This window comes from Astyanax mexicanus, chromosome 7 (assembly GCF_023375975.1).
Source record: "Astyanax mexicanus isolate ESR-SI-001 chromosome 7, AstMex3_surface, whole genome shotgun sequence".
NCBI classification, from domain to species: Eukaryota; Metazoa; Chordata; class Actinopteri; order Characiformes; family Acestrorhamphidae; genus Astyanax; species Astyanax mexicanus.
The window spans coordinates 44511491-44536056 of NC_064414.1; the positions used below are offsets into that span (position 1 = coordinate 44511491).

Genomic DNA, 24566 nt, shown 5'->3' on the forward strand with positions numbered 1-24566 from the left:
TCTTTCTTTCTTTCTTTCTCTCACTTGCTCACACCCTCTCGCTGCCTACTCCCAGAAGATGTTGGTGATGTCTGAGTCCAGGCTGTAGATCCAGGCTAACAGTGGAGCGGAGATGAACACGAAAGCCCAGGATACGCCCTTCAGAGCCCGGCGTATCTTTCCTGTAAAACCGCCGACTGCCCCGCCGTCGCCTTGTAGTCGCTGCAGCCTCTCTTCCTCCTCCTGCTCCAAGTCATTGCTGGGTTCAATGTAGTTTCTGGCCAAGAATTTGAGAGCTTCGTCCATCAGGATAACCGGCAAAGACATCTTCAGGACGGTCACCCACTGCGGCCAGGACAGAGGCCGGATCTGGAAAATCACCTGAGTGTGGAAAAAGTAAAATAAATGAGCCGAAAGAGCTTTTGAACAGGTTCACACCTCTGCATACCTCCATTGATTTCGTTATACTAAAGTCTATCATATCTGGTGTTACCAGTAATAATAGCAAGACTACTATGCAAAACCACCCCCAATTGTTTGTTTATTTATTCATTTATTAATATTCCTGTCAACTTGGAAAGTAAGTACTAATGATATGTGTAAGAAGGTAAGATTATATATACAAAAATCAGCTTGGATAAGGAAATATATATATTTTTTAAGTGATTAAAAGCTAGAGTTAAAAAAAATATTAAAATTGTAAACTCTAACTCTACTTGTTTTAGATCTGGAAAAAAATTCTAAACAAGTGTTTCTACTCAGCCCTAAAAAGATTAAAGGATTTTGAGGTAAGAAGAAGCTACCACAGATATAAATAAAGCAAGAATAGACCTGCAGACATCTGAAAATTATATTGTTGTTACACTATACACTGTAAAATAAAAATATAAGATGTAAGTAAAAGTTAGGTTATTTTTATTTCATACCTAGTTCACAATTTACAGCAAATTCCTGTTTCTTATAGGTGGCCAGGGGCGTAGCAGCAAATTCTGGGACCTGTCTACTCTCAATGTGAGTGGGCCCCTATCCATACCAGTATTTAAGGAAAGGATTTTCATGGGCCCTCTCTCTACTCAGGCCCTAGGTAGTCAGGTCCACTTTTTCCCCCCAGTTTCCCCCCAGGTGGCAATCAAAGCTGTAGTACCGTATATGAGTATATCATTTGAAGAAAGTGTAAGCTAGTTTCTGAAAAAAAAAATCTGATATTCAGCTCCTTTCTGTAGCCACTACCCCAAAAACGTAAGGCCTGGAAAGAGTTGCGCAACACAGTAGGAAGGTCTCGAAAAGCAAGCCTTGAAGGTGTGGAAGATAAAGAATCTATCATTACTATGAACAAATACAAATAAGATTTAAATATTCAAATTTTAAACACTTAATTAAAATGGTTTAGGTGTGAACCGAACTGTGAATTTTGTGTACCGTTACGCAGCTAGCACACACAGATGTTAAGCGAGGGGGTTGGTGGATATTTACACTCCTCTGGCCAACACAGAGAATCCGATTTTATTGTATTAGCATTTAATTTAATGAGCACCCTCAGCAGTATAAGAATATAATATATAAAAATATGATATTGTTATTTCTATTGTTCTATATGTTTTTTTTCCTAAAATAAACCTACTACTGTCACCTACTACAGTTTTAAAGAAATATAAACCTTATTTATTGCATATTGCATATTAATTGGATCTGTTAGTGAAAAAATTTAAAGTTTTCTGTCCTTTTCCTTAATTGTCACATATTTGTCTCTTCTTTCTAAATTGAACTATTTTTTAGCTGATTATAATTGATTAAAAGTGACCTGAAATGACATGACCATTTAAACACAAACTTTTAAACAAGAACAGTATGTCCTAACAAAAACACAGTACGTGTGAAGTGGGTGTGAAGTGATAAATGCTTATAAATGTATGCAGAAAAATTAGCTCACAGGTATCTTTCATATATGCAAAGGAATGCTGGGAAGTACAGCCTGCCTTTGATAATAAGTGGAAGTTTAAACCAATCCTTCCACCCTCTTGTTTCTGGAGTTTTACTTAAAACTGTTAGTCTCTGTAAACACAGAATCAGCCCTTTAGAGCTGTAAAATCAACCCACTGACTCAGTGTTTCAGCAGCTTCATCACTTGATGAAGTAATCAGTACTGTGCTGCAGTTATGTTTTTACTAAACTAGGGTTGAATAATTTGCCTTGTCATCATGTGTAATTTTATTGATATTGCCTAAAAAACAGACAATGCAATGATTACAACACACACACACACACACACACACACACACACACACACACACACACACACACAAACACACACACACACACACACAGACACAGACACAGACACAGACACACACAAAGCATGCTCTGACAGATCTTACACACGGGCAGTCAAATGACACACATTTCAAATTTGCATGCAGCTATTACAGCATGCTGATCACGAGTGAGTCGCACAGATTACGAAAGACCACATAGTATTTTGCAGTGAGCGAAGGATTACTCACACTGCTCACAAATATGACTTTGTGTTTACAGGAGAAATTGACCTGCACTACAGCACCTTTTAATTGCATGGCAATTAACCTTTTCAAAACTCATCATCATGTCTACCGCTTTTTTATCTTTATGTTCTTGGACTCATTAAACTCTTTCCCCCAGGGTCATTATAATGTATGTGGAAACTGAGCTGTGTGCTACCATGTTTTCTATCATTGTACAACCAAAATCAGAAACAGTGAGGACTGTATGGAATACAATAAAGCATTTACTTTAACTTTTATTTCAGTGCAGACAGTATAATCCAGAGATGTTTTACGTTTTATCTTGTCAACTTAATTTCATTTAATAATAAATATCCATTCCTGTATTTCAGGCCTGCAACCCATTCCAAAAAAGTTGGGATGAGGGAAACTAAAGGCTTGAAAAGTAAGTGATACTAATAAAAAAACAGCTGCAACAGGAATAATTTGCAACTAATTCACATGACCAGGTATAAGACTGCATTTAGAAAGGCAGTTTTTTTTCAGAAACAAATATGGGAAGAGGTTCACCAATTTGTGAAAAACTGCACCTTACAGTCTGAAAGACATTCAGATACCATTAAAAAATAATTATTAAATTGTTTAATAATAAAGTCATTAAATGCTACCAATGTAGCCTTTGGATTATTCATTTGGACTACATAAACTATAATCAATAAAAAAAACCAACTATTTTTTAACTTTATTCACAAGCAATCATACTGTAATATCATAATAATACATTTTCCTGCTGTTAATAAATAGTTAAAATACAATTGTTAAAATGATAGATTATAGATAAAGTGTGTTGTTACTTACTGTATCTATTTATATATAAACAATATAGATGTTCTACAATATAACATCTTTCAGTTTCAAATGTTATGAAACAATAACAGTATACACTTACAGGCAGCGGGTCCACATATAAGATAAGGAAATGCAGAGCCATGGAGAGGCAGATAGCTCCCACCAGCCATGGATTGGACCATGGAGGCATTTTCAGCAGAGACTGGTTCTCAGACAGGCTAAATTACACACAGACATACACACATTATTAACACAACCAAATAAATGCTTAATTAAAGCCATAGGTTTAACTTAACATAAACATAAAGACTGTCTGACTCTAAACTTTACATAGGAACTGTTAGTTTTAAAATTATGCAAAACTTGTGTACAGATATTCTCAAAAAACAATGGTGATATAAATCAATATATAGCAAACAAAGGATTGTATAAACCATTATTGCACTACACTATCAAACATTAGAACAATAATAACAAAGAACAACTTTTAAATCAAATATATGATTAGTCTTCCCTCTCAGCATTTTCAGATGAGCTCAAGCTAACACAACATCTATTTGGTCAAGATGAACAGGATGCATGCATCACGCTCCCCAACAATGAATCTGGACGCCACATGCTAAAGACCTCTGACTAATTGGCCTCCTAACTCCAGTTTTGTTCTGAGTTTGTCTTTAGTCTCACAGATCTTTTACGGGAACAGCAATGTTATTTTATTGTATTGTGTTTATTGCTGATTGCTGGAGTTTGTGCACTGCTGTATGTCCGTGTGTGTGTAATAAGCGGAGGTGTACATGCCTAAACACACCTGAACACACCTCACTTCCAGCCCATCATGCCCATCAACATAGACATATTGGCAAGCTCTGTCGCTAGTTAAACAAAGCAGGCGCTAAGCGTGAAAACAGAATGTTGGCGTGGTGTAAGATAGTAATGTGTGTATGTTTGGGATCTAAATGTTAGCACGCTGGACTTGATGTAAACGCTGGAATGTCAAATTAAATGTTTCTAGATGTTATATTAAGCTCTTTGAAATAATATTATAGTATACAGTGCAGAACCTAAGCAGTTAGAACAAACATAGTATCCTGCTTAATCTTCTGAACTTCTGAACAGTAAGATTGTGCTAAAAAAAAGTAATTATTTACTGTGAAGTTTTTGTATGCTTGCAGTTTATTTGCATGCACTAAATATTCTGCATTTTAGTATTTTGGTCATTTTTTTATCTTGGTAACTTGCTATTTACAAAACAGACACAGGTTTTTTTTTGTTGATATTAAATATTATAAATATAAATACTTATATAAAATATTTAAATATATAATACTTTATACAAATGTAACATTAAATTTAACAATAAGAAAATATTTTCAGTGTTTTTTCATATCTCCAAGAATATTGTTATTAAAAAGATTTTATCTAACCCCCCCAGCAGAAGTTATACAACAGAAACCACAGTGCTTCTTCAAAAAAACAGTACTCATTTTTCCTGCGGGCAGAAAGCTATTTCCTTAATTTTATATGTAAACAAAGAGTGGACATTTTTGTCACAGTCAAAAATATTTAATAAAAAAGAAAGTTGAAGAAGCTTCTACTGTTACCAATTATTTCCCATGAAAAAAGCACTAGTGATATTATATAACATATTTTACTTCTACCCTAATTCAGCTTTTATAGTCTTTCGTCAAAGGTGTGGTGTGTAAGCTTACAGCACAACCTACTGACAAAATTACGTGTTACCTGTAAAGAAGAAACTTGATCTTAGCACAGCTCTGATTATTCTAATGTCTGTCTTACCAAATTCATGGTCGTATTAAGGAGACTGCAAATCATTGAATTAGCATAATTCATATGTGTCCATAAAACTAAACACTAATAAAATCTGTACAATTCTGACCAAAGCAGAAAACTAGAAGACAGCTAAAGTGTTGATATAATGCACAGTATCCATGTGCAACCAACTAACACAAGAGCAAGAACAATAATGATGCACAGCCTCCACTGAGGTTTTGCAGTTACCTGTTGAGCGCATTGCACATTTCAATCGTAACCAGCACTGACAGGGCCATCGTCATTGGATACGGAGACTCAAATACAGAACACTGAACTCCAGCAAAGTCAGCATGCCCCTCACTGCACTGCAGATAATGAGACTGACAAAAAAAGAAAAGAGAAACAGAACTAAAGTGAGCAGGGAAGAACCACATTAAGAACTAAATTCGAAATACAATATACCATACAAAAAACTCAAAAGAAAAAAAAAAAACATTAACATTTCACCTATTATTTTTATCAATTTCTCACATCATTGTCATCACAGTCACAGACATTGGTCTCACCAGTTGATAGAAGGAGAGCTTAGGTCCATCATGTGCTGCCATGAACCACCAAGCAGCTGCACCCACTGTGGCCACTCCTACATAACCTACAGTAAGTGAGAAGATAAATAATTAGCAAATCTCTGCAGCTCTAAAAAAAAGAAAGAAAAAAAGACCACTTCAGTTTCTGAACCAGTTTCTCTGATTTTGCTATTTATACATGTACATAATTATATTATTTGTTCATATTTATACAGCAATTATACATTTCTTCCAAATTCCAAATAAAAATATTGTCATTAAGAGCATTTATTTGCTGAAAATGAGAAATGGCTGAAATAACAAAAAAGATGTAGAGCTTTTAGACTAAAAATAATGCAAAGAAAACAAGCTCATATTCATAATCCTGTTCTTAATCCCTTAATCTCTTAATTATATTCCAGGGGTTTTCAATTTGGTTGAATTTTTAGGTGGTCTCTTTTTTTTAGAGCTGTATAACTGAAACATACTTTTATTTCACTGTAATTATCATCAGACTGCACTGGAATATAACTATAATTAATTTTACTGTAACAGATTTTCCACAGACCTAATTGTATGGCAGCAATAATATGCTGATCTATTATTTTTGTTGGTAAATATTTTACTTTAAACATTTAAAATGAATTTGTGCATTTAATCTGATAGCTTGAATTCAACTGCAGGATAAGTTAAAGCAATTATGTCTTCATTATGTCTTCTATTGTTTTGTTATACAACACCAATCACATCTCTCACAGAACTCACAGCCAATGATGAGGTATCTGCAGAAGAGCCAGCCCGAGATGAGAGGTTCTTTCGGTGAGCGCGGGGGACGTGACATAATGTCCAAGTCTGGAGGGTTGAATCCGAGAGCTGTGGCTGGAAAGCCGTCTGTCACCAGATTCACCCACAGTAACTGGACGGGGATAAGAGCCTCGGGCATGCCCAGTGCAGCAGTCAGGAAAATGCTGAGAGAACACAAAGCCAGATAAGAGTTAAAAGAAAGAGAACATGAACTGTGGAACATGATTTTTTTCTGACACATGAACAATTACTAGTTACTAGAATTAAAGTACAATTCTCTCATGGCAATGCAAACATGTTCTAATACAGGGGAATTTATGAGAAATGAATAGTAGAATGTTTTCATTCCATAAATAAACCTTGAAAAAGTAACCAACTGCCTTAAAATATGTCAGATTTGTTTGTATTACAAAGGAACATTTAACAAACTGTTAAAGTATCTACTACTGGTATGGTCTTAAAGCAAACTTTTAAAGAAAAAAATATTTTTGAATACTATAAATTATTACAAATATAAATATAGAGCTCTGCTCAATATTTGGAAGTGAGTTTATCCCATTCTTTCTGGGATTTGCTGTAGGTTGGCTAAATTGTGGACAATTGTGGCCCACGTTTTTTAACAATGCCACAGATCATGTAGTGGACTGAAATGGACTGGACCATTCTAAAATGTGAAAAGCATCCGATCATTGTGATGCTTTTATCCCCATACTACAGTTGAGACAATGTCAGGAATAGACAGTGTTAAAGTGTTAAGTTTGCACTTATTTTTTATTTTTTGTTCACCTACAGCCTAACTGTATAAAATGCTCCCTGGTCTTCATTTTTGCTTTCTTGCAATTAATAGTGAATAAAATAATTATATAGTGATAAATTGTTATGAATCACATAAAAAAGGACAACTGTACACCAATACAGGGCCACAAAATAAAATGTGTAAACTTCTAGTAAAGGTATTGAGTACATATGCAGCGTATTTCAATTAGATGTTTTAAACCTTTCATACATGAACTCAAAATCCCTTTACATTCGAATGTTCTGACATACCATAACTTTAAAGCCTTTAAATACTTTTCAAACCACTGAATATATTGTTGATTTCATACGTATTAAATCATTTAGTATCTCTGTAGTTGCATTCTCTCTCCTCTCAGTAAGTACTCACCAGACCACCTCTCCAATATTAGAGGAGATAAGGTAGCGGATGAATTGCTTCATGTTGTTGTAGATGGCTCTGCCCTCCTCAACTGCAGCCACTATAGTAGAGAAGTTATCATCTGCCAGGATCATTTCTGAAGCTGATTTAGCTACTGCTGTTCCAGATCCCATCGCTATGCCGATCTCGGCTTTCTTCAGAGCGGGGGCATCATTTACTCCATCACCTGTCTGAGAAAAAGAAACGAGAGCAAAAAGATATCTTGTAATGCTTCTAATAAAATCTGAAACAGAAACACCACAGTACCTGACTCAATGTCAGACTTTCTGAGGGTAAGCAGGGGATTATGGATGTAACATAAGAAAATTATAATGTTATTTATTATTACATTTATGAGTAGTTGTTCTAATAAAGGTATTTGAAAAGTACTAAAATATATTAAAAATATATAAAAATATATAAAAAGTCAGAAATCAGTTGACATATTGTCCACTCCAAAGGTGCACAGACATTAATCAGTACAGATGAGCTATTATAACTATACCAGACACTCACCATAGCTGTAATATCACTGAGGCTCTGAAGGTACTCTACAATGCGGCTCTTGTGCGTGGGTTCAACACGAGCAAAACAACGGGCAGTTCTACAGGCTTGGCGCTGCATATGGGGGGGCAACTCATCAAACTCTCGTCCTGTCAGCCCTCCGCCAAAGGGAGCACCTTCAGCCTCTTCTTCTTCCTGCTCTGTGATGATGCCAACACGCCGACAGATTGACAGTGCTGTGCCTTTATTATCACCTGCACAAACAAAAACCCAAATAACATTAATCATAATTCATATACTCTATATTGGCAAAAGTATACACTTGCATTGAATTGGAGATATAAAGCTTGGATGGAGCTGCTCGGCCATGGAAAGCCATTCCATGAAGCGCTTTAGCTATTGTAAAAGTCACATGAAATTTGGAGGTCTGTAGTGATTAACTCTGCAGAAGCATCTCCACACTATGTATTAGATGACCCCCCTCTGTCAGAGCGAGTTGCTTTCATTCCCAGTCGCTTCCAATCAGCTTCTGCTATCACTGACAGTTGGCTGTGAAATATTTAGTAGTGAGAAAATATCACAACTGGACTTGTTGCACAGGTGCTGCATCCTATTGTGATACCCAGCTGGAATTCACTGAGATCCTAAGGGCGACACATTCTTCCACTTATGTTTGTAGAAGCGGTCTGCATGCCTAAGTGCTTGTTTTTAACACCTGTGGCCATGAAAGTGATTGGAACCTGAGTTGGAGTATTTTGGATTTGTGAGCAAATACTTTTGGTAATATAGTGTATTTACATCAAATACACAGATTTGAGGCACAGCTCTTCATAGCTCTCCTGGTGTTCATTTGCCTGTTGTCATCTGCAGTATTGCGCAGTATCTGCGCAGACCTGAATTGAGTTGACTTACTTCAGCTGCAGCTTGTGTTTATTATGGACTAAGTTAACTTATTAAAAAATATTATTTTATCAATTTTTCACCTGGACACAACTTTATTCTGGCTGTTGTGCTTTATCAAAACATCATGATAAATTAACCAACAGAAATGGTCCAAAATTATTTGAAATACATTATTTTTACACTATTCCACTGAAGGTTATTTAAAAAAAAAATTTCCTTCTCCTGTAAAGTTACCATTTTAGAAACAGTTTACAAAATGCTGATAAAAGCAACCCCAGTGCTATTAACACCCTCTTGTAAAAAATCTTAAGCCAACTAAATGTGCTTGAGCAGGTCTTTGAGTTAATTAGTTACAGGCCACGCCCAGGCCTTTTTAAGTTTGTAAAAGCAAATAATTTGATTTCACATCACTGATGTGTGTTTGTGCATCTGTTTGCAAGTAGACCTACCTGTAATCATGATGACACGAATACCAGCCTGTCTGCACATGCGTACTGCACTCAGAACTTCTTTCCTGGGAGGGTCCAGCATCCCCACACAGCCCACAAATGTCAGGTCCGACTACAAAGAAAGAAAGAAAATACAGACTTTGCATTCATGCACTGAGGCCTAGTTACATCAAAAATATTTTTAGCAATATAAAACATTTCTTCACTTTTTTTAATCACATAATGTTACATTATATATGAATTTCCCAATAGTAAATAGATTATTGTGAATAATAAGTCCAGAGTTCCAAGAGGTTAGATTATTGTAGCATAGATTTTTCTGTCTTTTTTAATGTGCAGATCTCCACATCAGGGGAAGCTTTCCTCTCTATTACGCTGCCCCCCCAGGCTTGCACCGTAAGCAGTAAGCTATTTGGTAAGCAGGATTTTATACATAAATAGACACCATGATGAGTAAAAGAAGAACTCCCATTCATTTTATTACCCGTGGCTAGTCTCCTCATTAATACTGTCTCTGGCTGTACTCACCTCATACTCTGTGAAGGCAGAAGAGTTCTCAAGGTTCAGTGTTCGTGGGTCAGGGGGTGAGTCTCTGGTGGCCATGGCAAGGCAGCGCAGGGTGTCCCGACCTGAACCCCACTCTCTCACTGTACCTAACAACTGCTCCCTGAGGTCTGTGGTCAAAGGCACCCGAGCACCTCCTCCTACCCGAATCCAGCGGCAACGTTCCAGCACACTCTCTGGAGCGCCCTGTGGGACAAGGAGAGGAGGTTGAACGTTCTGGTACCAAAAACAAACACATAAAATGTACAAATATACCTAGGAAAACCTTTTCTTTCCCTGATAATAAAGTTTGTTAAACAAAACATTTAAGATATTTCATGAAAAAGGGAGATAAGGCTAGTTTCAGTAAGGAGTAAGTTTTTTGGTAGTTTAATTAGTACTATCTCAGCTAGGCCATTTTTATATTAGAATGTATAAATAAGTACTGTTGATTAAAAAATGCATTCAACATTTGTAAAACTGTGTAAAAACAGTGTTGTTAGCATTTTTTGAATCCTGTACATTTTTATAGCTTCTCACAACATGTGCAAATTGTGCAAAAACGTGTTGAAAATTTCGCAATAATATAAACCTGCATGAAAAACAGACATAGCATAAAAAGACACGAAGAGAGTGAGAGGGCAAAGAGACCTTAACAAACATCTTGGCTCCTGTGGCTGAGCGAGTGAGTTTATTAGGTGAGCAGAAGACGGACATGGACTTCCTGTCCCGAGAAAACTCCAGAGTCAGCTCCTTCCTCATTAGTTGCTTTATCACCTGAAATCAAAGATTGAAGACTTCATTAAGATTTACCTGACTTCACACTGATGGGAAAAGCAGACAGCTTTGCATGCACAAGTTAAAATCGGGGGGTCAGCATTTTCAAAAACCTGCATTATGCTTGTGAGGACAGTAGGTCAAAACACAGAGAAAAAGCTTTTTTAAAAGTTTTCTTTAAATAATCTGATACATGCGACCTGGATTTGAAAAAAAAAGCGTTCAAAGTTCACTTTAGTTCAACAGTTCAATTCAAAAATTAAAGCACAAAGCTGCCAATCAAAGCTTATTTGTAGCCTTAAAAAAAAGCTTATTTGGGTCTATGAGAGCAAAACTATCCCTGCTCTTTCAGGGGTGGGTAGATGGCGCTCTCTCTCCTCATCAATCCTAGTGTGATGCTGGCCAGCAGAGGCATTTGTTATCTGATGAATGAAAGCTGTGCTTTCCTCCAAGTGCACTGGCAACTTGCATCAGCAGCAGTTGAAAAAGAACCGGTGAAGGGCTTCACGTGGGTTGGAGAAGGCATGCGCAAGTCTTTACCCTCCCAGTATTGGAAGAATTCACATGAACGAGAATTTGGTAATTGGCCTTCCATATATTGAGTAGGAGAGGGGGTAAAATAAATGAATAAAAAAAATAAATGATCATTTGGCTATGTCTTAATGCTAGTAAATAATGGAATAGTGGGACTGGAATGGTCAGATACATAAATAAATGAGTTGTGATGGACATTATAAATGGGCAACAAGAAAAAAAAAAGGAAGGACAATGTAAAAAAAACATGTACATGTACACTTACCGAACAGCAAGCCGTGGCTCTCTCTACAGGGGTAAGACTCCTCAGGTCTGTGTCAAATACGTTCATCTTTTCCACCAGACAGCACAGAGCTGTTTCTGTAGCCTCACCAACTTTCTCGTACACACCTTTACTCTATTTTTTTGTGTGCATTTGTGTGTGATATAGGAAGAGAGAAAACAAAATAAGAGGGCTTGAGTAGCTGCCACAGTCAAAAACAGAGCTCTAATCACATATTTATTACATATTGCTATAAGAAAATACTTTTATAAAAAAGTGTATTTATAAAGTAGTAAAGTGATGATTCACTGATCTGATTACAAAGCAAATCCCACATTGAGAGATCTGAGAGTTCCACATGCTGTGTCTTTTTGTCTCAGTACTGTTGTTCTGCTTTAGCCCCCTAGGTAATCCTCTACTGAGATTAAAACACTCCCTACAGGGCTGTATTTCTGCCACAGTTGCATCAGTCTATGTGTCTACATATGCATATATGTGTGTACATACACACCTCATTGTAATCCAGAGATGAATCATTACACAGAGCACAGATGGTGGCCATTTCCACCAGAGAGTCAAACTGACTGCAGCGCACAACTGCACCATCCTTATACCTGAGAAAGTACACGAGGGAAAAATGAGCAGGATCAGAGAGAAGAGAGAATGTTCCAGACAATCATAAAATAGAGAAAAAAAACGCAAGTTCATTAAAAATGAACAATTAGAAATGTTACATCATAAGCAGTTCAATGATGCAGCTACCAAAGCCAACATCAGTTTCACTGTAGTTAGTCAGGTTCTAAAGTCTGTGTATGTGTGTGTTTAAAGTAGAGGTTAAAAACACTCACACTTCCCCTTCAGGAGCATAGGTAGATCCAGTCACTGTGAATTCATTCATTACACACCTCTCACCCACAACAAGATCCACAACAAACATCTACACGCACATGCACACACACAACACAGACAGTTAAGGTTAGTAAAACTCATCCTTTATGAAAATTCTCAGTAGAAATGTTTCATTCATTTATTTAAATATCTAGTATTGTTTACTGCCATTATAAACTATACAGCTCTTGAAAAAAAAATCACTTAAAAACTATGAGTTTCTTAACTAAATAAAAAAAAAAACTCTGGAACATAATCAAGAAGAAGATGGCTGAACTTTTTGCAAAAGGAATGGCATAATCCAAAAGCAGTGTCTAAGACTGGTGGAGGAGAACATGTCAATATGCATTAAAAAATTGTGATTAAAAAATTGGGTTTTTATACCAAATATTGGAATTTAGAAGAAATGTTGTCCGTAGTTTATAGAATAAAACAACAATGTTCATTTTACTCAAATGTATACCTATAAAAAGTAAATCAGAGAAACCTATTTAGAAACTGAAGTGGTTTCTTATTTTTTTCCAGAGCTCTATATTTTTTGTTTTATTGTTGGTATGTAATAATAATTAGAGGCTTTTCGTGCCTAGAATCATGCAGCTAATGGTCACTAAATGATACATAAATAGGAAAAATCTATGGTACTGTCCAGATCAGAGTCTGACCCAAGGTTCATATGTTTATTACATTGTATACATTTGGTTCGGTTAGTTCTGGGTTCACACTCCAGTTTACTGAGTGCTCTAAAGAACATCTTGTAGTCATCACTTATGTTGGCTGTTTTTTTTCTAAACCTAAGACTGATTAGTTTGCAGAAGGTATGCAATTAATTCAACATGATGCCTTTCCAACGGTTGTGCCAAATTCTGTATCCCTACCAGAATTAAATTTCTTGTAAGTGCACAAGGATCTAGAATAAGTGTTACAAAACTTCAAACTTCAAACTACAAAACTTCTTCACAGTTCTGTACATTAGATTGTGTAAACATCTGTGAACAGACAGCTTGAATGTCCTAAACCACTGAATTATCTTTATCTCACCCTGCAGACGGACATCTGGTTGGTGGTCAGTGTGCCAGTCTTGTCAGAGCAGATGACCGAGGTGCAGCCCAGCGTCTCTACAGAGGGCAGCGAGCGGACAATGGCATTCTTCCTCGCCATTCGCCGTGTTCCCAGTGCAAGGCAGGTAGTGATGACAGCAGGAAGACCTACAAATTAGACAAAACATACAAAATTGAATTTGCACTCACATGTTTAAAATACACAGATCACATTAGTTCACTCTCAGAATTTCACTTCCATAAACATGCAAGGACATCTGCCCAGACATCTGCATGGTTGTCTTCTAGAATTTAACATTTTTAATATCTTCTAATCTAAACTGCAATGCCAATGTACATCTTCATCTCTATCCAAGACCAATCAGGGTTCACTCTCTGTTCACATCTTTGTGTTACAATCCCCTCAACTAGTGAAGAGGATTTTCACTGTGATGCTCACTCAAATATTTAAGAATCTTCTTTGTGCTTAAAAAATTTTTAGTCCCAAAAAAATAAAAATCTAATAGAATTCTAATAGAATCAGAGCTAAAAAATGTAATCAAACCTTTTTACACTGTGTTATACATAATACTACCTTGAGCTATAATGAGCAGACTATCAACAGAAAGGAGAAACACTTTACAAGCCATGACAATAGCTAAAATAAAAAAACACTTTTTATGCTAAACAAAAGTAAAAATGAACCATGTCCATGTTTGAATTAGCCTTATTGTTCAATTCTGATTTTTTTTCATAATTTGATATTTTTCCTTTTATGATCCTAATCAATAAAGTCACGTGAAAGATTCACATGAATCCTAAACAACAACAACAACAACAACAACAAATGTATGAACCAGCTGTCCAAACCTTAATCAATATTAGCTCTGAACAGTGCTCAGGACTGATGCATTAATGAGTTTGGCATCTTTTACTGGCAGTACTTTCAAATTAACTGCTGCTGCCAGCAGATGATGTAATATTGGCAGAGTCAATGAAAACTCACCACAATTCCAACCACAGATCTAATATTTTTTGATGTACAAACAGACATAAAAAAACTTAGATGCATTTGTGCCACTTGGAAGCTAGAAATGGAAGAGATAGAGATACAGTACCCTCTGGAATAGCCGCTACTGCCAGGGCCACAGCGATCTTAAAGTAATACACAGCTCCTCTCAGCCAGCTACCTCCATGCACAGGATCACTAAAGTGGCCAATGTTAATGCCCCATACTGCCACACAGATCACAGTGATCACCTTTACAAAGAGAGAGAAGAACAGAAATAAGCAGAAAGTTAAAATCTCATAATATATATATTATGATACGGGGCAGGTGTGGAGAAAATGTAAAGGAGTACAGTGTGGGGGTGCTCTAAACGTGAGAAATAAAAACTAAGCACAAAAAGGGTTACAGAGTAATGATGAACAAGAAGAGCGGAAGACTAAAGTAAGCACTGTACCTTTGAAAGTTGCTCCCCGAACTGGTCAAGTTTTTGCTGTAAGGGAGTTCTCTCTGGGTCTGTGGCTGCCATCTCATCCCTGATTTTTCCGATTTCTGTCTGTACACCAGTGGCTACTACAACACCTATTGCTCTCCCCGCTGCAATGTTCGTGCCCTGCATAAACCAACACACAAAAGATTAAACAACTTATACACCTCAACAAAATGCATTTAGTAATACTCCATACAAATTTGCTGCATACACGTTTTGCTCCCTTTACCACAAATGTAGGTAATAAGCCAAGATATGTGTCTGAACATTGTTTGTCTAGTTGCTATTCACTTCTAAAGAACAAATTTTTCACTTGCCTTTCTGAACAAGCTGAGATACAGAACTGACAGTGAGGTGGTAGAGTAATATTACTAGATTAACAGCATTATACAATTCAACCCAAACACGTCCTTCTTGCTTCATCAAAGTTACATAGTACATCTGGTCTCTTGGTGAGCTCAAACTATCAACAATATAGACACCCTTCTTTTTATTACAGGTCAGTGGAGCATGATCAACTTGATTTTAAATCTCGTATTCTATGCAAAATGCTATAAAACGTTGCTTTAAGTTTCATCATTTTAAAATATATTATGTAATATATATTAATTTGTTTTTATACTATTATTCATTTTATACCGTGTTCAGTGAAACTTTAACTTAAGCTGTGCTGGTGGTCTGGACCTGTTTTCACCACTCTCTCGGCTGTTGTCCTTTTATGACCTGATAGATCCATTAGGCTTCCTCAGCTGGAGTGAGGTAATGGAGGCTTTGTAGACCATGCTAGTGTGTGCCTATGTGTCTTTCAGTGTTTACATGTGGTCTTTGAGGCTGCTGCACCCTGGTCATTATCCACACGAGAGCTCAAAGTGCTTCTGACGTAAGTCCTCAATCCATGTGGGAGCAAACAATATGTCTGATGTTTTATTCAGCACACAGGTAGGCTGGACACACACACACAGAGACTGACAGACAGACATAAACACTTGTCACACGTGCCCTAACAAAATCTCAGTCACATCATAACATCTCATCTCCACTCACACATTCAAATCCACTACAACAATAGCACATGAATAGTTCACACACAGTGTATACAGACTTACGGAAAAGAGCATGTTCTTCTTGTCCTGGTTGACAGCTCGTGGGTCAGGTACAGGGTCGGTGTGTTTCAGCACAGAGACAGATTCCCCTGTCAGAATGGACTGGTCCACTCTCAGAGTGGTGGAGCGAATGGAGGTCAGTCTGATGTCCGCTGGTACCTTATCACCCACTGATTAAAAGGAGGGCAAAGAATTTTGTACTTGGGTTAGTATAACATGATCAACATGTCCTAGAAAAATGATTAAAATGGCAATGCTGTTTTGGGACAGACTGAGTCTGCTTCTTAATTCTGTCACACATTTAATTGCCATTTAAATGAATGATTTGGGTTTTATCTACTTAACCTAAAATAACGTAAAATATGTACATTTCACATGCAAATGTGCATTTCTGCTGTGTGCATTGCTATACTTTTGCAGTTATAATGCTGTAAATTTCCCCACTGTGGGACAAATAAAGGATTATCTTATGTCCACAGAAATAAGTACCAGCCTGTGAAACTAAATGCTCTAAATGAACATGTTTTCTATCACTCTGTCAAACAATAAAAACAATGGTATTTTTACTTGCCTTTTCACACCAAATGTCTAAGCATTAAACATACATGACTTCAAACAGCTGTTAAACTCGATCAGACACACCCCAAAATATACATAATTCGCACCTCCTAACAAATGCAAATTCATAAATTAAAATCAAAGAAAGGTACAAAAACACTTTTAGGTTTGGGTTTGTTATAGATGGAAACATGCAGACAGCATTCTACAAAAAACACAATTTTTGCACAGGAATTGTTCAGACTGAGTTGCTGACCAGTTTAGACCACTACATTAGCACAGATTCAGTGCAGTGCACGGTTTAAACATTACCATATTGTAATTATTATCTAATGAAATTAACTTTTTACATGAAAGCAAACACTGTTTAAGAATAACAGCATTAAGTAATAAAGTGAACCTATGTAATAACATTTAGTCAACTATTACACTAACTGAAGCCAGAGGGGGAATCCAGCATATGCAAAATAACTGCCACAAACACAGTAAGGGAACATTAGGGATAACAGGTGAATGTTCACTTCAGAGAAATTACAAGTCCTTGAAATGGCCTTGTGTTCAGTACTTCCCAGGTCCTGCAAATAGTGCTATGTTAGAAATAGTGAGTTAAAAATATATTGTAAGGATATTTGAATATATGACATTACAATATTTTTTTTCTAAAGTAATACATTATTCCAGCTTTCATTGTGGAATATGTTGTCATTATGCTGATAATATCTCCAGTACACTCAGAAAATCTTATGGTGTACTGTATGATAAATATCAATACATCCTGTCTTTCCCAGCACTTTAATATGATTAATTCACCCGGTTGCAGTCTCACCAAAGATTTCTTTATATATGTTTCATTCAGAGGCAAAATAATAAAGTTGTAAATAGAGCATTTTTCACTCCAACCAAATTCGCATTACTATTATTTATACACCAAATAATTCAGCAAACAAATAACAATAAATAAATAATAAAGTAATAAAAAAAGTACGGTAATGCATTTTTTGCCCATTTAATGATTTTAATGTTTTTTTGTAGCATTAAAAATGTTCTGACTGTGGAATGCACAATGCCTGTATTAGGGCACTGTACCACACAAAAAAGGATGTCAACCTTATTTTTAATCATGACCTTTGGGATTCTTAGAATAGATCTTGAAGTGGTATGCCAGGAGAATTACAAGACTGTGCCTTAACCCTTCCAACCCAAACCGACATAAACGGTTTCCATTTTATTCTTGCATCCATTTCTGTCCTATTTCAAATATTATTTTAAAAAATGTATCTCAAGACAGAATTTTATGTTAGACTAACAAGGGACTCGAGTAGTGGGAATGCTTGACCACTTCCTTGAGAAAATGTCATTTTCCTCTGGCAGTGTATTTGTGGTTTGTCTGAGATGGACAGTTGTGATTACAGTGATCCTAAGCAGGGAGTTCTGATCCCTCACAAATAAACAAAAAGGCCAGATCACACGTCACAGCTGTAATGCCTTCCAGCTGTGTCTGACATATCAGCTGGCTATCAGAGACCTTCATCTGGCTATTTTTGTATGCATTTTTAGACTCCCTTGAACTTCTACAGTTAAGACTCCTTTATAAGTGTTACAAGTGTGTTACCTCACAGTTTATTTCGACTTCTAATAAACACAGTTCATCATAGCAGCCAAAGATAATAGAAAGTGTCATTTTCTGCTTACCTGCCACCTCCACTATGTCTCCAGGAACAATATCTCTTGCTCTGACTCTCTGTACACTCTTCCTGTCCTGTCTGTACACCTTCCCCATCTCTGGCTCATACTCTTTTAGGGCCTCAATGGCATTTTCTGCATTACGCTCCTAGAAACACATAAACATATACATACATGTATTAACAAATAATTATCAGCTAGCATGATTTGACACAGTATCACATTAAATCATATATCATATAAAATATACTATTATTTATAAAAAATATACATAGATATAAAAATATTTCAAGTGGGTATTTTTGCACATGATTGTAACAGTATAAAACGTTTCTATTAAAATGTTATTATTCTTCACTTTAAATAGTTTTTCATAATTCGAAAAAATAATATGTTCTACAGATAAAATTTAAAAATGATGCAGGGATCAAATCTAACACAATGTGTTAATAAGGCTTTTTATTAATGCTTTGTGACAAACAGTTTAGTTATTGTGGATGCATATGGATTGTAGAACTTTCTCTACTCCCAGTGCTAAGTTATGAGATTGATGTAACACAGATCTATGATGTGCTCAAAATTATGTTCTTGCTAGTTTTATAACCATATCCATTCAAAACTGTTAAAATAAATATTCAATAAATATTTTTAACAAGTTTTGCTCATTGATGGTCTATAGAAAGTATAATATAATTTATGCATCTATCATATATACACTTACCTGCCAGACTCCAACAATAGCATTGGCAATAAGGATTAGAAGAATGACAAAAGGCTCAACAAAGGCTGTGATGGTGCCCTCACCCTCCTCAAACCAAGCCAGGGTCTACGACAGAGATACACAACTCAATCACTGATAGATATTTATTAGAACAGAACGCTATGAAAAAGAAAAGCAGCTAATTGGATGAGCATGTGATGATAATGCTGTTGAGTTTGAGTGAATTGTAAGTGGATATAACCATAGTGATTTAGTGCTGCTTTGTGTTTTGAAGAGGAAAGCTGTCTCTCATTAAAGCTTACAAAGGAAATACAGGCTGCAAGGAGGAGAATCCGCACAAGCAGATCCTCGAACTGCTCCAGCACCAGTTCCCATAGAGACTTCCCTGCAAATACAAACACAACGAAGCCAGTTCAGTTACACGAATATCAACAAAAGTCCTCCCTCTCCCGTCATCAGAACTACACAACAGTCTTCATCCAAACAGCTTCTGTAAACACTTCTCTAAAACACTAAATCACAACCATTCAAGACTTACAGAGACCACACAGCTACCCCACCCCCTACCATCCCTCCTCAAGGGGAACTAATAATAACCTTAATTAGCCAGACAAGTAGCATCACCTATACAACAAAGGGAAACCAGTGAGGTCGGCTTTTAACAGATTGTGAATGATGAAAGCACTACTGATCATTACACAGACTCAAAGCAGAAGCGGCTGTGTTTCTTACCTTCTTCTGCCGGTAATTCTGGATGACAAATTGTGATAAAAACCCAATAAGAAGAGAAGAGAAAGAAGAGAGAGAAAAATGTTAAATCAGATTTCTGTTAATCTCATTTTTACCTCAATTATTTCACACTGCATTATGCATTTATTTATTTCTTTCATTATGCAGTTTCTGTACCGTATGTCATTACAATAAATATCAATAATATTGTTTATGATTACGGTGAGATATAATTGTGTTTTTTATATAGTAGAGTCATTCTACAAAACAGGTTCCTTTAGCATTTGAAATGTTTTATAAGTTGCATTTAGTGCAAACAATATGCTAATAGTGTGCTTCCAAAGTTAAAATCTATTATTTTATTCTTTTGTTAATAGCATATATGAGAAAATACTATTTCTTGCTATGTTTGTATACGCATAAGTACACAGCAATTTTCATATGTCTGTATTGAACGACATGACATCTAGGCAATTAATGTAAATAAAATATACTGTGACTGATAAACATGTGTGCTATGTCAGGAACTTGACCACATAAAGAGTTAAAATTGACCTCTCCATCACATATCATCCAATTAGGTTTTATTGTAAATACAGCTCCCACATTTGAATTAAAGGATAATATTAGTATAGCTTTTATGCCACAGGAAGCAAAATATGTATATGTTGTAAAAGACTAACTTTAATGTTGTGGATTTAGTTTCTACAAACATTTTAAAAACTGAACATGAAAATGGCACCTGTTGAGTAGAATGACTTTACGGTAAGAATGATGAGGCTGCATATGACAGGCTGTACCGTTGGGACCCCATCGCTCTCTGCTTTTCCTCAACTGCTCACTACTCAAGCCTGTGGACTCATTTACCCCAAAGTACCCCAGCACCTCCTCGACCGTCTTGGTATGGGCATTGTCCATCCCTAAGAAAAAAGAAATTCTAACAGTCATGGCACAGAAGACACAAATTACTTCTATGCAGGCCTTGCTCTGGGATGTGCTTAAATAAAACTTACAGTGTTAAGTTAAATTTAAAGATTTAGAAATGAACATTGTGGGGCTGTAGATAGTGTATATAGCTACTATCACACATACAGGTAATGAATTTAATTACATAATTATGTATGTATTGCATAATCATAAACCGGAATACTGTAAAAAAAAAAAACATATTAAGGTCTGTCAAGATAACTTTTTTTAATAGATAATATGCTGTTCTATAATTGTGATAAAAGATAATATTGTAATTTTGAAGATGTTATGAGTTGTAAATAAAATAAAACTATTTTAAAACTAAACTGACATACCTACTCTTTTACGTTATTGACCAATTCTCACTATGTAAACAAAAAAGTCAGTTTATATCAATAATTCAAAAAAAGCAATTATCGTTACAGGTTTGAACATAGTAAAACAGTTGGACAAGTTGGACTTGTCTGAGTAGTGTCAGTGATGCCAGCATGAAAGAAATAAGCAGAATGTTTCTGTATTCAGTATTACATTTAAGCCTCCAGTGTTGACTTTAATGCAGGTTACAGTGCACTGTAAACAAAAAATTTGTTTAACCTTCAATAAATTAAGTCAAGTTTTATGTAAAAATGGATATTTCCAAACATTACTCAACTACTGAGTTTGGTCTGTTGCCATTGGCAGCTCTCTTTTCTTTGGTTTCTGGCACCATTTAATTTGCGCACTGGGTGTGTCCTCCTGTTTCTGATCTTCACCATCAGTATGTAGTCACTTTCACCCCAGGGTACCTTAGATCATGTATTATTATTAACTACCTGGACTTGATGTTGTAGACTGTAAAACCAAGCATCAACAGATAATTTTTAATCTAAAAAAGAAGACTAAATTTAAATCTACTTTACACACCTGATCATAAAATTTGAAGTACAATTATTGTGCAAAGTTAAAATATCAAATAAATTAACTTAAATTAAAGTAACTTTTTTAAGGCGACTGATTTCCTTAAATCACTTAGGTTAAGTATATTCAACTTATCCAGGTTTAAAATGCAGATGGATGCAAAGCAGTTAATTCAGGTGGATGCTCGGGTGTTGCCATGTGGTTGGAATAAAGTATTTTACACTTCCACTTTTTTCTATTATTCCTTTTTTCATTTTCCTAATAAAGTATATAGTTAGTTAGCAATATCATTTAGAGTGGGAAACCTGCATTATCAAGTGTACCAGATATAGCTACAGCAACTACAGTGTTGTCCTGCCCTTCTCATGCACCTGTTAACCTAGCTACCTCCCACTTTAGCTACTTGATGCAGATCCAACATGCTTTCCTTCTTTTAATGTAGCTAGGGAATAAAACACATCCTTTACATATTCAGATAATAATTCAGCATCAAGCTATCTAAAAGCTAGGTAAGCTATATAACCTAAATATAACCTAATTTACATATGAGTTAAGGAGGAAAGAAGTGGATATAACTAAATATTAGATAGGCAAGCTAACATAAGCTAATTAACTGCATTGCAAATCACAGAAAAGCAATATAAAGCTAGCTATATATATATATTTTTTTTTTGACAATTTTTGCGCAACCATAGTACTACAGCAGCTACATTGATTAGTCAATATACTTTCTAACAATCCCAAAAACAAAGATCAACACAAAAACATAGCCAGGAAAGAGAGAGAAGCAGTAATAGAAACAATACAAAGCCTGTATTGTAGGCTATAAAACCATGCATCAATATCTGAGCTTTTCTTTTTTTATTGACTACTTTCACATAACAATAGTAGTTACTATTAGGGGTGTGCCATATCATGTTGTACGCTATTATCAGCAACATTTTTCAATATTGTGAACAATATTATACCCTGAAATATTGTGACATATCCCCCACCCAAAACTTAAATTTAAAAATCCACTCTGTTTTCATTTTCCATTACATATCTACTAGAGACAGATTATATCTATATCTGTATCTGTATCATTTACTTCACTTTTATCCAGCATATATGGCGATATTTGGAGTGCATTATTAGTATCATGACATTCTGGATCATTGACGTCTGTTAAAATATCTTAGTTAGGGGTGTGTTCTAGGGCTGGGCGATATGGCCCTAAAATAATATCACAATATTTAATGGTATTTCCACGATAACGATACTCTTGGTGATATTTCAAAACACTTTTTAAAAAATTATTTCAAAAATACACTATACACTGCAAGAAAATAAAAAATATATATTATTACATACAATATAATACTGCACACCCCTAAGTGAGATATTAAAAAAATACAAGAATTTTATTAGATTTGTAACAGGAGTCAATGATCCAGAATGTCATGATAATAATAATAATAATGCACTCCATATATTCTGTATCTAGTAGATATATAATGGGAAATGGGATGGGTGATATGACACAATATTTTAGGGTATAATATCGTTCACGATATTTAAAAATGTTGACGATATTATCGTGTACGATACGATATGGCACACCCCTAGTGTGCTATATCATATTGTACACAATCATAAAATGTAATTTTCATTTTGTTGCAGTAGTTTATTCTAGAAATATATTTTTTTATTTAGTGTTTTGTCATATCGCCAAGAGTATCATGAAATATCGTGATATTATTTTAGGGACATATCGCGCACCCCTAGTTATTACAGTAGCTAACAATTACATTCATTAGTCTATACACTTTGTCACTATTCCAAAAACAAAGATCAACACAAAAACATAATTAGCCAGGGAGGAGAGAAGCAGTAAATACACACAATTTATAAAATAAAAAGTAGATACCAAAAGTACAGCACACATAGTTAACAGCTTTCTGAATACAAGAGAAAAAAAGGGATTTTTCAGTTTCTTAGCGAAACCAAATAAAACATTTTTAAAAACAAATTTAGAAATCCTTATTAATAGCCAGTTGGCTAACTAGCTAGATCATAGTTATATTAGCTTGCTGTCTAAATGAGCGTTGCATCAGACTGTCAGTCAGGTGACGCTGAAAACGTAAATATTGGCCTTGTATAACACAGAAGACGCAATTAAGCTGAGCTTGCCGTCAAGTTTAGCCAGCAGAGCACGTAGCTACTGATTTGCTGCACTGCTGCAGTTCTGGTGGAATAACCCAGCTAGATTAAGGTTAGTTCCTACACGGTAGCTTAGCCAGACTCGCTATTATATTTACCTAGCATTAGCTGACTGTAACGGTTATTTGAATGGAAGGCTGCTGTTAGCAACACGCTAGTTGTGACAGTGTATTACCGTACTCACCAGTTCAGTTATAATCCCGTCTCCAGTAACCAAATACAGTTACACCGCTGTTAACAGAGCAGGGATGGGTCCAAGATGCCAAACCTCCGTTTTACGACCGAAAAAATCCTCCTAATAAACCGCCTGAAGGTGGCTAACTACTTCGCAACACAGCGGTTTTATTCGAGGCCAATCTCTCCTGTCAGCTAGCGTTACTATAGCAATCCCCCATATAATTCTGCATTATCCGTTAAATCATAGCGCTGCTACAGATCCCAACGGCAAAAAAACCGCCCGCATTTCCTCCTCCTTCACAGAACCGGCCTCCCACAGCCCACAGAAGTTTTCCTAAAGCGTGTCTAAAACAGTATAAACCGGCGCTCTTCGCTTTAATCCTGTCCAGCTCTCTCTCCCCCGTCTAAATAAGCAGCATCGCTTTATTTCATACTAGGCCACGGAATGGCATTAGTCTAGCATCAGCTTCTGGCGCAGAGCTCCACCGCGC

General features: G+C 35.9%; 2 protein-coding genes across 2 annotated transcripts in view; one reads left to right on the plus strand and one right to left on the minus strand.

Moving 5' to 3' along the window:
- si:dkey-28b4.8 (sarcoplasmic/endoplasmic reticulum calcium ATPase 2) lies at window positions 1–24554 on the minus strand. The gene is made up of 23 exons (XM_007256107.3): window positions 24083–24554; window positions 20631–20750; window positions 19834–19851; window positions 19404–19486; window positions 19102–19206; window positions 18390–18528; window positions 16143–16309; window positions 15004–15159; window positions 14659–14800; window positions 13542–13708; window positions 12464–12552; window positions 12127–12229; window positions 11619–11750; window positions 10694–10819; window positions 10028–10249; window positions 9500–9611; window positions 8160–8401; window positions 7614–7834; window positions 6410–6612; window positions 5645–5730; window positions 5325–5458; window positions 3406–3523; window positions 1–360 (listed from the first exon to the last, which is right to left on the minus strand). The coding sequence occupies exons 2-23, from the start codon at window positions 20746–20748 to the stop codon at window positions 46–48; spliced, it is 3198 nt and encodes a 1065-aa protein (XP_007256169.2). The 5' UTR covers window positions 20749–20750; window positions 24083–24554; the 3' UTR covers window positions 1–45.
- The window catches only part of ssrp1b (structure specific recognition protein 1b), a 32768-nt gene continuing 32058 nt past the window's right edge, over window positions 23857–24566 (plus strand). Inside the window, exon 1 of the mRNA XM_049481183.1 lies at window positions 23857–23950. The gene's annotated coding sequence lies outside the window, so the exon portion shown is untranslated. The remainder of the gene's footprint in view (window positions 23951–24566) is intronic.